Genomic DNA, 16,576 nt, shown 5'->3' with positions numbered 1-16,576 from the left:
TGCCCAAAGCTAACCGCATATCTGAATCCATCAGAAATGCCCTTGCAGGGAGAGAGTTACTTAACAGCCACAAAATTTAAAGAGAAAAATGTCAACTTCCAATTTAGCAATGTTTAACATTACCTTTAATAATACCGAATGCAGCGAAGTCAGGAAGCCCCACTGGGCATATTAATGTAAAGAGCAGGAGGAAACAACCGCAATGAAACACAAGAGGACTAAGGATATAAAAAAGGGGCTAGAATAATGACTTTGAAACATTTGTTATTTATTTAGTTCAAGAATTTTGATACCATAGAATCGTAGACCTGGAAGGGACACCAAAGGTCATCTATTCCAACCCTGTGCAATGCAAGAATCACAACCATATAACACCGGTCTTGAAAGACCTACATTGGCTCCCAGTACGTTTCCGAGCACAATTCAAAGTGTTCGTGTTAACCTTTAAAGCCCTAAACGGCCTTGGTCCAGTATATCTGAAGGAGCGTCTCCACCCCCATCGTTCTACCCGGACACTGAGGTCCAGCACCGAGGGCCTTCTGGCGGTTCCCTCACTGCGAGAAGCCAAGTTACAGGGAACCAGGCAGAGGGCCTTCTCAGTAGTGGCGCCTGCCCTGTGGAACGCCCTCCCACCAGATGTCAAAGAGAACAACAACTACCAGACTTTTAGAAGACATCTGAAGGCAGCCCTGTTCAGGGAAGCTTTTAATGTTTGATGTATTACAGTATTTTAATATTTTTTTGGAAGCTGCCCAGAGTGGCTGGGGAAGCCCAGCCAGATGGGCGGGGTATAAATAAGATATTACTACTACTACTACTACTACTACTACTACTACTACTACTACTACTACTAAAGAATCCTTGACAGATGACTATCCACCCTCTATTTAAAAACCTCCAATGAAGGAGAGTCCACCGTTTTCCAGCTTAGTCCATTCCACTGTTGAACAGCAATTATTGTCAGAAAATTCTTCCTAATGTTTAGTCGGTGAGGTTCTCCTTGCACAGGCTCTGCCCCTCCCCAGCTGCACCCACTGAAAGGGTATAAGGCCCCTAAAGAAACCAATTCTGGAGCAGGATGGAGCAGGGCTAGTGATGGATCTAAAGAATCATAAGTCAGTTTAGTTCCTGGAGCAGGATCTGATTCATGTCTCTGATTTGCACGCTTGGAGTTGGTGAAGCAAAACAGGAGAAAAATATCTTCTGCCGTGGACAGCAGTGGAGAACTGACTGCTCCACACACTCCACACAGTTAGGATCGCCTGTAAATTTTTAAATCGAAACCTCTGAAATTGTTAAAAGATCATTGACCTTTTTAAAAAGCACAGGTATAATTACTGTACAGTGTTTAAAACAACCATAAGAAATTACTCTTACTACATTGCCTTTTCACAGTTCAAGCTGGTCTGTACCCACAAGTGATCCCTTGGATCTTGCTGAATATTTTCCAGCGAACAACTGAAATCTAAAAGATCCCTTGCTTTAGCTCATTTAAACTGCTCAAAAGTTGAGAGAAATGGGGATATGATGCAGTCACTGCAAGAGTCCACAAGATGGTGCAAAGATATCATCCCTTTGTACAAATACTCAAATGCTTGTTTGCTAGACAATCAACCGGTAATGCGTGGAGGTAGCTGAAACTAAAATTATCTCCCCCCTCCCCCCCCAAAAAAATCAGAATTCCATTTAGCTTATCCTGGTTTTACCATTTCAACCTAGGTGGCTCTCTATTTGCCACGTTTCCCATATGTCTATTAAATATGCCCAACCGTTGCATCCCAGGTTATTGCCTTAAGAAACATTGCTCAGGTGTTCCTTTGCAACATTTTAGTGCATTGTAAAAACACCATCTGTATCCCCGAGGCATTGGGAGCTTCTATGGCACCCAAAGGAATTATAAATTAGGAGCTATCTGTTTATGACCCAATGGCTCCTCCATATAGATGGGATTAAAAAGGTAAAGGGGGGGCCTGACTGTTAGGTCCAGTCGCGAATGACTCTGGGGTTGCAACGTTCATCTCGCTTTACTGGCCGAAGGAGCCAGCGTACAGCTTCTGGGTCATGTGACCAGCATTACTAAGCCAGCATTACTAAACCAGAGCAGTGCACGGAAACGCCTTTTACCATCCCACAGGCGTGGTACCTATTTATCTACTTGCACTTTGACATGCTTTCAAACTGCTAGGTTGGCAGATGGGATTAGCACACTGTTAATGCTTTTAAATACTGTTACTCGCCACCCCAATTTCTGCTGAATGGCTGGACAAGATTCCAGGGGTTTCAAACGCTCACCCAGAGTTGTATTTCCATTGGGAAATCAAAGTGCAGTGGAGACTAGTGTCTTGAAGAAATATGGTTTCTGGTACACATATTTACACCTGGGTCCACTTTGGAGAGAGTTCAGAGCCTTACATCTCAAGAGGGGCTTGCTCCCCACAGCAGTGCAGCATTGGAGTCCTAGGATCCTGCACGCTGTCTCTGTGCCTCTGCCCCAACCTGCCTAGATGGTTCTGCCCCACATGGCCTCTGCCTGGACTGCTGACTCCACCCTTCTCCTTCCCAAAGACCTGCCAGGAAATCCAAGGTTCATGAAAAACAGCACTTTTCCCACTGTGGGCACAGCCTGAAAGGGCAAACTTTGGTCGTTCAGATTTCAGTGGCGCCATCTACGAGGCCAAAATTTGATGCCCCCTGCCCCCCACCTCTCACCTTCCATTCTTCTCAATTCACTACACCATAGCTGTGGCACTCCCTAGGCTTGGCACCAGTATAGCGGAAACGGTCATGTTGCCTCTGCAGCCTGCCACCTCCCCTGTTTTCTTACGTCATGGAAGCTGCGGCACCTTTTGCCATTCTTAAGGATTTCCATCCCACTTGAGACCCTGGCTTGGCATCTTCCCTTCGCTACTTCAAATATTATCTAAGTTTTACCATTTATTAATTTCTAACACTCACTAACTCCAGAGATTAAGTCTTTGCACCCCCGAACTCTGTTATCCCAGTTCTGTAACAATACAATCAATTACAGATAGGTAGCCGTGTTGGTCTGCCATAGTCAAAATAAAGAAATTCCTTCCAGTAGCACCTTAAAGACCAACTAAGTTAGTTCTTGGTATGAGCTTTCGTGTGCATGCACACTGAAGAAGGTATCTGAAGAAGTGTGCATGCACACGAAAGCTCATACCAAGAACTAACTTAGTTGGTCTTTAAGGTGCTACTGGAAGGAATTTCTTTATTAATACAATCAATGGCAGTGAAAGTTGTAGCAATAGGACTAAGCAAGTGGGATCTGTAATGAAATGTTGCACCATGGATTGCTGCTATTTAGTCTTCCAGCCATGCCCTTCTTCCAAGACAGTCCATTCCACTTCCTGTCACCCATCCTCCCTCCCCCGCACCTGCCAGTCAGCATTCTGTGTCTGCTGAGCATGCTCAGTCCCACTGAGTTTTTTTTTAGGTGTTCCCTCCACCTTTAGGGGTTTCTCCCCTCCATTTTTCTTTGCACTGCAAACCTAGGGTCTTCCCAAAGCCTACTCATCCCACTGCCCTTTGCATGAATCAAAAACCCGTTGTCAATGTCCAAGCTGTGAGATCACAATGACCCATTTGCAAGTTAAGCCGCTGGTTGTAAGCACCCTGAGCCTTCCTTCTGTTACCCAGGAAACTTTGCAACTTTAAAGTCAGCTCATCCACCTTCCCTAACCCATCTCACAGATTCACCAGAAAACACCCCACATTTCTCTTTCCTGCTCAGTGATCCCTTACTTTTGCAGAAAACCTGGGGGTGAATTAAACCATCAGTTCCAGCAAATGGTGGGAGTAACAAAAATGCTCATGCTAGCACCCCAAGAGGATGAGACCTAAACAGAGCGGTGGCTGTTTCTAAAAGGATATCAAGATCCCTTATTCAAAAGATTCCTGAGTAGGATTGCCATCTTTCTTGCTGGCCCCGCTTCTGAGCCTTTAACAGCTGCCCACAAAAAAATTAGGAACTGCTGCTTTGTCTGGCAGGGCAATAAAACCATTTGCTGTTTAATTTATGCATCTAAGGATACTGCTAAAAGCACAAGAGAATGGCAGCAAATTCCACTTAAAAATCCCCAGAATTTCAGACAATTGCATTGCTATTTTTTATATATAAAAAATACATTGATTTTATTCTACAAAATCGCATGCATGCAGTTCAGTCTTCCTGGTGTTTACAATATTCTGGCCACGCCTCAGTGCAAGGCAGAGGGCAAAAATAACCCAAGGCACTGGCGATTTCAAAAATCTGAGTTTTTCTTACATTTCCCTGATCCTTGGTACTGAACCCATTAAGCAAGGCCGCACCACACACGCACTTGTAGTTAAGTGCTGACATCATGTGGAATACTAATAGCAAACTCAGCCTCCAGTGTGCTCCCATGGCATTCTTGTCTCGAGGAATATTCCCCATTACTATCAGTGCCTGGATCACTGATCAATGAAAAGCAGATTAGATCCATCTGGCTGAGGTGAAAGACCTCTTTCTCGTGCTTTCCCCACCGAAATGAAAAGGAAACTCGTGGTGTTTGGGCCTTCCTCTGCGCGGCCTGAACTGTGACCTACCTGTCTTTCAGCAATACCAGCCGCAGCGCTTTTAATCATCTCTCTGTGGGGACCCTGAAAAGAATGTCCTAATTGCTGCCCCCAATTCCTCCCTGCAATGGGGGGTCTCCCTCTTAATGACTGCATGATGCAGTTCTGCTTCAGAGAGCTGCTCTTGTGACCTGCTGGGCTCGTCCCTTTCAGAGCAGCTTGCACAGCGCACTGCAATCAATAGCTTGACAGAACTGCCGAAAAGGTCCCGCAATCATATTAACAGCAAGGAGGAAAGACTTGTCTGTCACAGTGCTTTTGACAGAGAGGGAAGTATCGTGGGGCGAGTTCCTCCCTAGCAGCTTCCGCCGTAGCTGTATCATGTCTGACGGTGGGAATCCTTGTTTTTCCCGCAATTCAAATCCAAAAACATTCATGTTGCCTTATAAGAGTGGTGAGGAATCTCAAGGCAGCAACGCCCACCTTTCCCAGGTCTAATGTATATGATGTCAGGGGCCGGAAATGTCTAAAAGGATAAGGAGCACACTGCCGATTCTTCCTACGTCACGAAAAGTTGGTGCTTTTTTGAATTGTGCACCTTTTCCTGTCACCTCGCCCATGTTAAAAGTTCAGCTGAAAGATTTAACTGGCTAGCAGAGAAAAATAGTCATTTCTTTTACTTTTTACACAACACACACAATAAACACAACAAAGACTCTTGTGGTATCTTAATGTAATGCATCTTAAAGACTGTTTTGCAGATTTCCATCCTTAACCACATGTAAGGATCTAGGAGTCTTGGTTGACCACAAACTTGACATGAGCCAACAGTGTGACGCGGCAGCTAAAAAAGCCAATGCAATTCTGGGCTGCATCAATAGGAGTATAGCATCTAGATCAAGGGAAGTAATAGTGCCACTGTATTCTGCTCTGGTCAGACCACACCTGGAGTACTGTGTCCAGTTCTGGGCACCACAATTCAAGAAGGACACTGACAAACTGGAACGTGTCCAGAGGAGGGCAACCAAAATGGTCAAAGGCCTGGAAATGATGCCTTATGAGGAACGGCTAAGGAAGCTGGGCATGTTTAGCCTGGAGAAGAGGAGGTTAAGGGGTGATATGATAGCCATGTTCAAATATATAAAAGGATGTCACATAGAGGAGGGAGAAAGGTTGTTTTCTGCTGCTCCAGAGAAGCGGACACGGAGCAATGGATGCAAACTACAAGAAAGAAGATTCCACCTAAACATTAGGAAGAACTTCCTGACAGTAAGAGCTGTTCGACAGTGGAATTTGCTGCCAAGGAGTGTGGTGGAGTCTCCTTTTTTGGAGGTCTTTAAGCAGAGGCTTGACAACCATATGTCAGGAGTGCTCTGATGGTGTTTCCTGCTTGGCAGGGGGTTGGACTCGATGGCCCTTGTGGTCTCTTCCAACTCTATGATTCTATGATTCTATTCTATGATTCTAACTCAGGATAACACTTCAGTGCATCTGATGGAGCCATTGCAGCACTGTCATAGCTGTCAACTTTTCCCTTTCCTTGTGAGGAATCCTATTTGGAATAAGGGAATTTCCCTTAAAAAAAAGGAAAAGTTGACAGCTATGAGCACTGTGATGGGCAAAGACACAACAGGTGATGTTTTTCATATCTGTATCTTTAAAGTTATAGAAGTCCCTTCAGAGTTTGAACCTCTTTTATGCAAATTTTATTGGACAAGGCTAAACTGTCATGCTAATAACTCTGTGGAACAGGAACTCAGCCAGTTCTAAGTACATGTTGCAAGCCAACTATTTAGAACTGTCCCTTGTGAAAGTGTGACCCTCCTATTCCTTGCACTGAATTTCTTTAAAACTCCCAAGATGGCCTCTGGTCTCCCATCAAGACAAGAAAGCAGCGATCCTTTTTTCTACAGCAAAGTTAAAAAGCAAAGGGACATAAATATTATCTGTGCTGCAAAGGGACACAATTCAGGGCAATAAAAAGACAGGTGAGCAGGGCAGCTGGATGCAAAAGATTAGTGGAATTTTCTACCTTTATGAAGGGTTTTTGTTTTTTTGCTGTTGTTACATTGAAGTACGTACAACAAACACTACCAGTTCAGATTCCTTCTTTTCCACAGTTACACCCTGTCCCTTTGCTTCTCTTCTTCCTAGAAGTGAAGTTATGCCCTGTATATATCTTGTAGTGTGGCAACATCTGTACTGTGTAACTCCCAGCCTAATGACACCAGGCAGGTGCTTTTACTGCACTCTTTTCAGTGCCTGCTTAAAAAAGGGGCTTGTTTAGGCAAGCCTATGCAGACATGCAGAAGTTACATGCATTTTATCTCTTTTTAGCTACTGCTGATTTTAAACGTCTTTTGTTTTTAAATACCGTCTTTTGTTTTTTTAATAAGAATTTTAACATTTTAAAATATACTCTTGCAAACAGTTTACAGGCTCTCTTACAATTCGTTATCTATGACAATCAAGCAGCATATAGAATACAGTGGTGCCTCGCAAGACGAAATTAATTCGTTCCACGAGTTTTTTCGTCTAGCGAATTTTTCGTCTTGCAAAGCACGAAATCCCATCGGAATGCATTGAAATTCAATTAATGCGTTCCTATGGTCAAAAAAAGTCCAAACAAAGCTAAATTTGGCACAACAAGAGTTTATTAAGTGCTCTTTAAAGTCACACATACTGTAAAGAGCATTTCAAAAACTGAAGGAACAATAAATTCAAAAATTGAAGGAACAATAAAAATCAGAAAAATTCAGAAAAAAAACCACACAAGCTTCCAGATTCTTGCAAACCCCTCCTCAACTGTTCCCCCAGCCACCCACCACACAGAAATTCAAACCCAGAATTTTTTTTAAAAAACACAACATGGCTCAATGGTCACAGAAAATCATAAAAATGCAGAAAAAAACCACACAAGCTTCCAGATTCTTGCAAACCCCTCCTCAACACCAAGTCCTTGAATTCCAAACACCCCAACCCAAAATCCAACCCCCCCCAAAAAAAGTTTTAAAAGTTTAACTTACCAAATGGCTGCGAAAGAAGTTTTGGAAAAGCTTCAAAAATCGCCAAAGTCTTCAAAAACCTCAAAAAAGGCTACCACGCCGCGTGCTATGAGTTGCTCCTCGAAGTCAAGTCGCAACTGCACCTCTTCAAGCAATGCACCCTGGGTATTAACGGTTTTACGAAAAAGGAAACAAACTTGCAAGACGTTTTCGTCTTGCAAAGCAAGCCCATAGGGAAATTCGTCTTGCAAAGCAGCTCAAAAACCGCAAAACCCTTTCGTCTAGCGAGTTTTTCGTCTTGCGAGGCATTCGTCTTGCGGGGCACCACTGTATTGTCTTAATTAAATAAAACAAAGAGCCAGCAGATGGCGTAATACAGGTTATTGGGCCCAAGGCAATGGGTGCCTTCTTGCCCAGACTATTTTTGTTTCGTTTTGTTGTTTCGATTCTTATACCAACCCGCTTCTTTTTAAAATAAGTCAATCTCATTACAAATTACAACCAGGGCAGATCATTTGTACTATTCATTGTCATAACCGCCACTGAGGACTTAACAATTCGTCTGCAGTTGTTTTGTTACATCCATTCACATTAAGTAAGCGGAAAAGTTATCACAGGCTGTGGAAGTTCCTGTTTCTTTAAAGGTCTACACAAACTCTCAAATCCTATTGATTGCTCTCTCCTGACATAAAATTAAGTATGTGCATATATTTTTTACAGAGTCACAGACTTAACTTGCTTCTGCTAATGAAAGCAGAACTGGGGGGGGGGGGTTTACACAGGGAGATTCCTCACCTGATGGGAAAGCCCCAAGCTTACTAAATTTTGAGAATTATAGATTTGCTTAAACAAATCAGTGAGTAAGCAGTGCATGCAGACATAGACACAGACGAAATGTAAATTGCTGAAAGATAGCCAGGTCACAATGAAGCTGAAATGAGGATAAAAGCCAATTTTTTAAGCTACTGTCTTAACAGTCATTCATTTGCGCCACCTCCATCTAGTGAATGCAGGTAGAAGAAACAGAATCACATCTTTTCTTAGGATCGTAGAGTTGGAAGGGAGCAGGTGTGTCATCTAGTCCAACTCCATGCATGCAGGAATCTTTTGCCCAAAGCGATGCTCAAACCCATGACCCTAAGATTAAGAGACTCATACTCTACCAACTGAACTATCTGCTGACCGCACATTCAGCATCACTGAAAAAGGGATCCAAACACCTGCTGCTATATTTACCTGCAGCTCTTCCTAGCAATTAGGAGCCTCGATTGTCCTTGTTCAATTATATAGGCCTCTAAATGTGTTTTTTTTTTCGTTCCTAGGAGCATCCCCAATACTTGCTGAACGAAAATTGCTCTTTGGTCTTCAAGGGGTGGCATGAAAGGAGTCTTTAAATAACAAAACAAACTTCCAAGCATTTTTGGAATCCTAATAAACCCTTTTGGGATGTTTCCCATCGGTCAATATTTGCCACTAGTGAGGTCACTATTGCTGAGATTTTCTATGAACAGTTTTTGTTCCTCCAGTTTTATGTCTCTTCATAGTTAACTTCTGTGAATGCCTCATTAAGGAGGAAGACATAAAATGGAAAGGCTTATCTGAAGGAATAGACTTCCCTGAGGCCCCTGTATGTACTCGTTATTTTTATTATTTTAAAAACCGTCATACTTCAGTGCAGTATTTTTGCCTCTCTGTGCATCATTTACAGGTACATACCTTGCACCCCATGTGTCATTTTGCAGCCCTTCAATCACATTGGGAGATACCTTTGGGGAGCTCTTCAATATCTGCTTTGGTTTCCATCTCTGAGCAATTTGTCATCATGAGCAAACTGGGCCATCTCACTGCTCAACCCTCTCTACTTCCAGATAATGAACAAACAAGTTAAAAAATAATAATCTATCCCAATGCAGATCTTTTGAGTGTCTTCTTCCTTTCTTCCATCCATCAGGTGTTTACCTTAAGTGAGAGTAACTGAAGTCACTACTTGCTACACTTTTTCTTCCAAATGTCCTTCTCCCTTTCAAGATTACCTTCAGGATTTTGGTCATAGATGAGATAGTATGCTTCCAGTACTAAATTACTATTTGAGTCCAGAACCCAGTGATTCTGTGGAGGCAAATTTCTTCCATCCGCTCACAGTGTTACCCCATCCCCCCTCACGTGCCCTTTATTACATAGTTTATCTTGCAGCTTTCACTGTCCCAGCTGTTCACATGAGGTGGTCTGGGATGTGGAGTGTTGTTCATATTCAGCAGGCAGAATGCAGAGCTCTGTGCCAGGGGAGTGCTGCTGGTGTTACTCTGTAGGTACAAGAAACAGTGGGACACCTCCTCCCAGTCCAACATCTTTTCAAAGCCAGCACAAAGGTTTGGACTGGAGTATCAGCCATTAGCTGTATTGCCACTGTCTTCGCTGCATGCAGAACATTGCAAATTGGTTCCAATCTGTTTTATTCAGTTTGGGGAGTGTGAGAATACTTTTAATGGTTTATGTCAGGTTTGGTCTTAATCTGGAGTACGTGTGTCAGGTTTAAGTATACTACCCTTGTAGGAGCCCTGTCCTCAAACTTGTTACAGCATTTCCCACTGGGTAAATGTGAAAAACCAGAGAGGAGCAAGACTTTGTTAAAATATAAAGATGAAACTCTTGCAACATTCTCATTCTACTATGTGAAGTTTATTATATTAGATGCAAGTGGGCAGATAACTCAATGTAAAAGCATTTTTTTATTCTTCCACCGGAGACCTCATTTTCAGATTCACCACTGCTTTTCTGATTTTGAAAATAATACTTCGTTCCACTTTGCTGAGAGCTCAGATTAATATACACAAAGAAAACCAAGCACCATTGTACTGGAGCTTGTGTTTTGATGTGCTGCATGTGGCTTTAGAATGTGTCAAAGAAAATAGCCAGCTTCCCCACAGACTGAGGAAGCAACGCGAGCACAATTGAGATATTCATCTAAAAACTCTGCTCTATTTTGGAGGAAATATTCTGAATGCACCATAAAGACTCTTCAGTATTTATGGAAAAGTCTTGTCACAAACCACCAGTAGTTAGAATAAGTTACAAAATAAAGAACCATACAATGGCAAGAAGCCAAATGAGCTCTAATACAAGATTTACTCATATTCTACAGGAATATTTTCATTGGCCAAATATGCTGGGCTCCCTAGCTAAACTGGGAGTGAGGAAAGCACACACTTGGAAGTATAGTCCCAATGATCTTTCAACATGCCACTCACAAGTAAATGGATTTAGGATTGAGGTGTTAAAACCTCCCACTTGCTTCTAATTTTATTGTTGGGGAATTTACTAAAAATGCTACATCCTATGCATACAACATTCCAAATAACATTAAGAAAAAGCCATATTTCCATGGGCAACAACCAGTAGTCAACTGAATAATCAGACATGAGAGGTTTTGTTCAGATTTTATTGAAGCAAGCCTGCACAACTGCATCCAAACATTATAAGAGGAAAATAACTCCACAATTCTCTTCAACCACCTTTGGCCATTTCGAAGTGCTCTTTCATGGCTTGGAGACAATATTCACATTTTCCTATCTTTTGTTAGGAATACCATCTGCTTCTACAAGAAACTTAGGTATTTAGCACAGCAGGAAGTTGAATTTCACTGGATATCGTCATCATCAAACATATCTTCAAAATCTAACAAAAACAAGGCAGTGAATTAACATCATGAAAATTAATTATTCTGATTTTTAAAAACAATTCTGAAGAGCTAAGCAACAATGCAAATTTCCCAGTAAAGTGAGAGACCTGAATCTAATTATCAAACTGTACAATAGATTCAACTGAAACAAGGAAGGAGGTTATTATTTATGGGAAAGCCTCCCTGCATGAGCATGATTCTCTGGATACAACCCAGTGAGTTATGTTGTAAGCCTTGATATCTAATGGCCAGTTTCTTAAAATGGCTTTCTCCATCCCACCCTGTTTTAGAGATTCAGGTTCCCACAAGTATGAATTCATACCACTCTCTCAGCCACAATCACTTCTGGTTTCCTTACCATAGTTATTTTGCCCTCTCTGTAGCCATTATTTGTGCATATAGCTTCCTTTTCTTAACTGCCTTTGCAGGTGATGCACTTTGAAGCAGGCAAAGGAAACACCAAAGCTCAGTGCAACACTACAGAAAACCTCCCCTATGCCCCCAATCATGGAAAGCCAAAGGAAGGAAACTGTGTGCTGCTTGTCAGCAGACTTAAGGGCACTTCCCCAGAAAGTGGATTTGTGGAAGCTTGCCCCGCATGTTCATTATAAGGGCTACTGAAAGTCACCAAAAACAATATACTAAAATGGTTACCATATGGAACCCACCAAGTCACATTTACTAAGTACCCCTGGGTTGTATTCAACTAAGTGTTATTTATTTATATCCCACCTTTTTCTCCAAGGAGCTCGAGGTGACGCTCATGGTTCTACCCCATCTCATTTAACCCGCTAAATAACTCTGTGAGGTAGTTTAGGGTGAGAAGCAGTGACTGGCCCAGAGTCACCCAGTGAGCTTCATGGCCGAGTCAGGATTTGAAGCCTGGTCTCCCAGGTCCTAGTCCAACACTCTGAGTTGGCCCACTGAAACGAATGGACCTAAGGTACCGTATTTTTCGCTCCATAGGACGCACCTGACCAAAAGACGCACCAAGTTTTTAGAGCAGGAAAATAAGAAAAAAAATCCAACTCAAATGTTGTACTAAACTATTTAAAACAGCAAAGTGGGTGGCTCCTGTCCACTTTGCTGCTTTAAAGCGAGCCACGGTATGAAGAGATTGGAAAAAGGACAGACATTCCATTATAATGTAGCTGTTTTCATTATCACTGGGAAGTCAGTATTGGCAGCAGTCACAAAAATTAAAATTTGAGCATTTTACTGTTATTAATCAAGAATATTAATAGTCAGGGAGAGAAACCAGGGCTGTGCAAATGAGAAGTGCTTGGAGTATAGAGGAACAGCAAAGAGATCAAATGATTGTGCTCCAGTTCCTAAATCTCTGAAGTTTTCTCAAAACAGGCATGGTTGTTTTGAAAGGAAGATTCAAAATGGGGTGACTCAGCAAAGAACTGAGGAGGAAAAGAGGGCAGATAAATAGCTTCCATTCAATAACAAGAGAACACAATGTTTTTGGTTTGGACTGTACTTAAGAATTTGTAAAATGAATTATAGATTTGGAGTGGAATATCAGTGCCTCTTTTCAGCAATAAAGATTAGCTGCGAGGAACATGGTCCACACACAAACACACAGGATGTCCGGTTATAGTTGTGCAGTTTAATCTGTTCCTGAGCCAGATGCCTGCTCGGTTTTAGCTGAGCTCACTATTACTGGCTTGTGGAGATGCTTTGCATGTATTTATGACTATTTCTGCAAAACTGCTACTTGAAGAAATCCCCAAACTTAATATTATTAAACTTCAAATGGAGCTCAGAATCCAGTTAGGCAATCCTTTGCAGTTGAATTAGGAGGCACTGAGAGACAGCAATTTGCTGTTCCCCACCCCCACCCCCACGAGCATCCCAGGAATACAGCCTTCCCGCTGCTTGCCAACCTTGTCGGGGTTTCAGGGGAAAGCAAAGGCTGCCGGCAGAGCACCGCGGCTCCTCCCCCCATCCCCGAAGAGCACCCCAGCAGCGCAGGGCAACAGCAATTTGGCTCCAGGGACCACACGTTCGTTCCATAAGACGCACAGACATTTTTCCTTCCTTTTTAGGAGGAAAAAAGTGTGTCCAATGCTGCGAATAATACGGTAACCATGCCCATTCATTTCAATAGGTTTACTCTTGAGTATGACCAACACTGGATACAAAGGAGTGGGTATTCACCACATGGACCCCAAATTACAGTCTCATCACAAAAGCTCTGGGCATTTGTGGAATAAACAGCGATAAATAAATGCAATTTGAGGGATCAGCATACATTCTCCACGTGTTACTATCACCATGCAGAAGCATTTCCCAGTAGTTTCTATTTAGCTGGCAACCCATTTAATAATAAAAACTCCCCCCACCCAAAAAACAAAAAACAAAACCCAAGACACACAATTGCCCTGGCACATGTGTTTTGAGTTTAACAGATAATTTTTTTAAAAGTCTATGGCTTAACCCTCCCCTCCTGCTATGGAAACTTTGTTCCTCATACAGGTTTTTGCCTTTAATTAAGGGAAGAAGACCCCATGATCCTCCAGATACTGCTGCCCTCCCACTTCTGCCATCCCTGGCCATTAGCCATGCTGGCTGGAGATGATGGGAGTTGGGAGTTAGGAGTCCAACAATTCTGGAGGGCCACAAGCCATACATACTTTAATTTCTAAATGGAAGCTTTTTTCTAAGTACTGGTTAGAAAATCAATTTACAATCTGCTGGACAGTGGCTAAAATAAACATGATGGGTTTAAGAATTTAAAAATGTAACTAATACTTACTATTAAAGAAGTCTGCATGTACTGCCTTTTCATTGGCAGCTAAATCCATCAACAAACCTGTACTTCCACCAGCCTGAGAAAGAATAGTATTTAATCAACTATAAAAGCAATATACAGAGAATCATTATTGCACTGTTTCATATACCCTTTCATCTTGGATCTCAAACTTCCAAATCTGACTGCCAATGATTTTCTACCTATGCCACTACACACTTTCATCTTCTGCAGCCCTTACTGCAGTATAGTAGTTTAATCAGGCTTGACCCTCATTTTGTCCCTTTCAAGTGAAAGGATACAAATAATCTTTTCATGCCCATGGCTCCTTTGGCTAAAGGTGCAGGGTAAATAATAGCAATAATGGGAAAGCACCTGCCCAGAAATAATAATGGAAAATGAATTGCGCAGAAATCCATCAGTGCACCAGGAGATGCCCTGCTGGGGAGATCTGCAGAACAGCAATGGAATAGAAGCAATCCCAAATGGACCTTGGATTATGCCAGATGCAAAATTTTCAAAGTTGACCCGATAAATAGCTGACTGGGAAAAGCTACTTGCCTGGCTGGTGCCATTTTGGTACCAGGCAAAGATCTTTTTTTATTTCCCCCATCTTTTAACTGTAATTTCTTTTGTTTCTGCTATGTGTTTATGTATTTTAAGTATTTATAAATCACCCTTCCTCAAAAGGAGCTCAGGGCTATGTACAACACACCCAAGTCATGATAGGTAACAGCAACAATCAGAGGAAAGGAGGACACACCATACGTGGGCAGGAAAAAACATTATGGACGAAATAATTGTCACACCTAAGAAAGAATAATGATAACAGAGTTCCTCACTTGAAGTTTTATTAATTACTTAATGTAACAACACGAATAGAAATCATCAAGAATGCACCTGTTCTATAAAGGTTTATAAATTTAACTGGAATGTAACTGAAATTAACAAGATTTTGGAATGCATGGAAAAAGCATTGTTATAATGGGGCTATTATTGGAATAATATTGGAAAACTAATAACAACTTATTTGTTTTTTTAAAGAGTAAAAGCATAATGCGAGGAAGTCTCATTATTAAAACTCTGATCCAAACACTGCTGATGATGATTAAACATCATACTAAAAATGCCTTCCAACTGTTTCTGAAGAACAATGCCGGTGGCAGATGTTCATCCACTGCCTATGTATGCTTAACTGCCATTCTGTTTTACTGCACGGATTTTTAGTTTGCAACTTTTCCATAAGGCATCCTGAAAACTTAGTTTTAGGACAGCAAATACTACTGGAAATAAATAGAGAGGATGCAATGCTCACTTCTTGTCAATGCATCCATACTTTCATTTTCTCCTCCTCATAAGACTCACAGACAACTGGATCAAGTTGCTAGGGGAGGAAATTAGCAACAAAAGGCTGAAGTTATTTTTGCCTCCCAGCATTTTTTTGAGATATTCCCCTCTGCCTTTTTCAAAACCTCAGTATTATACAGGAAGCTCGAGCGTGCCTGTGGAACCAAAGTGCAAGCATGGGAGGTGGGGAGCAGAACGGGGGGGGGGGGGCTGAAGGTTGGCAAAAAAATATAAAAAAATAATCCTATCGCACCTTCACACATATTACCGGCGCATTTTTATGTCTGTTATATTCTAAAGATATTTAATTGTGGGGTCCCCCCCCCGCTTTTAATCTGTTCATATTTTTGATCTGTAAGCCGCCTCGAGTCCCTGTCAGGGGGGGAAAGGCGTGGCACAAAATAATTAAACACACATAACCCCCCCCCCGCCCGCCAGCCTTAGAAACGTAAGAGGTGCCTTGCTGGATCAGGCCAAAGGCCCACCTAGAAGACCCTTGAGGGGCGCCCCCCACCCCCCTGCTCACTCAGCACCTCTCCCTTTACACCCGAGGAGGGGAAAGAACCAGAGAAAGAGCCCAGGCCGCGCGGGCTTTTTAAGCAAGCGACAGCCCCGCGCGAGACCCCCCGCCTTTTGCACTCGGGGCTCGACCGCTCACCTCGTCGAGGTCCACGTAAGGCCCCGCGCCCTCAGGGAACATCTCGTCCACCGCCGGCTTCATGTCTACGACCCTCTGTAAAACTTTCCGGCTACCCTCCAACATCCGGTCGGAGTGTGAAGCAGCTTCCGGTCTCTCTAGGCGCGCGGAGGAGCGCCGTCTCTATGGCGTTCCGCGCCGGGCTCCTTCGGAAGTGGGCTGGCGCTCCTCTCCGCGGGCGGCGGCGGCGGCGGGGTTTCTTGCTCCGTCGGCGCGGTGCGGCGGGAGGAGATCCAGGCACCGCTTCGGAAGAAAGGGGAGCGACAGCAACGCCGCTTCTCCCCATCTCAGCTCTCAATTTATCCGGAGGGATAACTTTTACGAATTGAGCTGTTGTTAAAGTTTACCTCGGAATACGTCCCATTGGGCTTGAATCAGAATTGAAATTAATAAGATTTTGGAAGGCAGAAATAAAGAAAAGCATCAAACCATCAATTCTAGAACGCGGGGGGACGGGGACGGACCTAAATTATATAATTTGGTTTTTGAATTATTGGTATTAGTGCTTTTTTTCTTAAAAAAATGTTTAG

At 42.7% G+C, this 16,576-nt stretch overlaps 1 protein-coding gene across 1 annotated transcript; it reads right to left on the bottom strand.

The window, feature by feature from the left end:
• Positions 1-10,990: 10,990 nt before the first annotated feature.
• Positions 10,991-16,161, bottom strand: COPS9 (COP9 signalosome subunit 9). The gene is made up of 3 exons (XM_083506691.1): positions 16,008-16,161; positions 14,009-14,081; positions 10,991-11,240 (listed from the first exon to the last, which is right to left on the bottom strand). Exons 1-3 carry the CDS (start codon positions 16,110-16,112, stop codon positions 11,203-11,205), a joined length of 216 nt encoding a protein of 71 aa, XP_083362817.1. The 5' UTR covers positions 16,113-16,161; the 3' UTR covers positions 10,991-11,202.
• Between the last annotated feature and the right edge of the window lie 415 nt (positions 16,162-16,576).

The sequence above is a fragment of the Podarcis liolepis genome (assembly GCF_965112155.1).
Source record: "Podarcis liolepis genome assembly, chromosome: 5".
NCBI classification, from domain to species: Eukaryota; Metazoa; Chordata; class Lepidosauria; order Squamata; family Lacertidae; genus Podarcis; species Podarcis liolepis.
The sequence above is the reverse complement of the archived record's forward strand: the minus strand, read 5'-3'. Positions and strand labels throughout refer to the sequence as shown.

Bases quoted from the DNA above. Each gene is read 5' to 3' on its own strand.
- COPS9 (XM_083506691.1), bottom strand. From the start codon at position 16,112: ATGTTGGAGGGTAGCCGGAAAGTTTTACAGAGGGTCGTAGACATGAAG. The intron at 14,082-16,007 runs GTGAGCGGTCGA...ATTCTTTCTCAG, and splicing joins CTTACGTGGACCTCGACGAG to GCTGGTGGAAGTACAGGTTT. The intron at 11,241-14,008 runs GTAAGTATTAGT...TGTTTTTGTTAG, and splicing joins ACATGCAGACTTCTTTAATA to ATTTTGAAGATATGTTTGAT.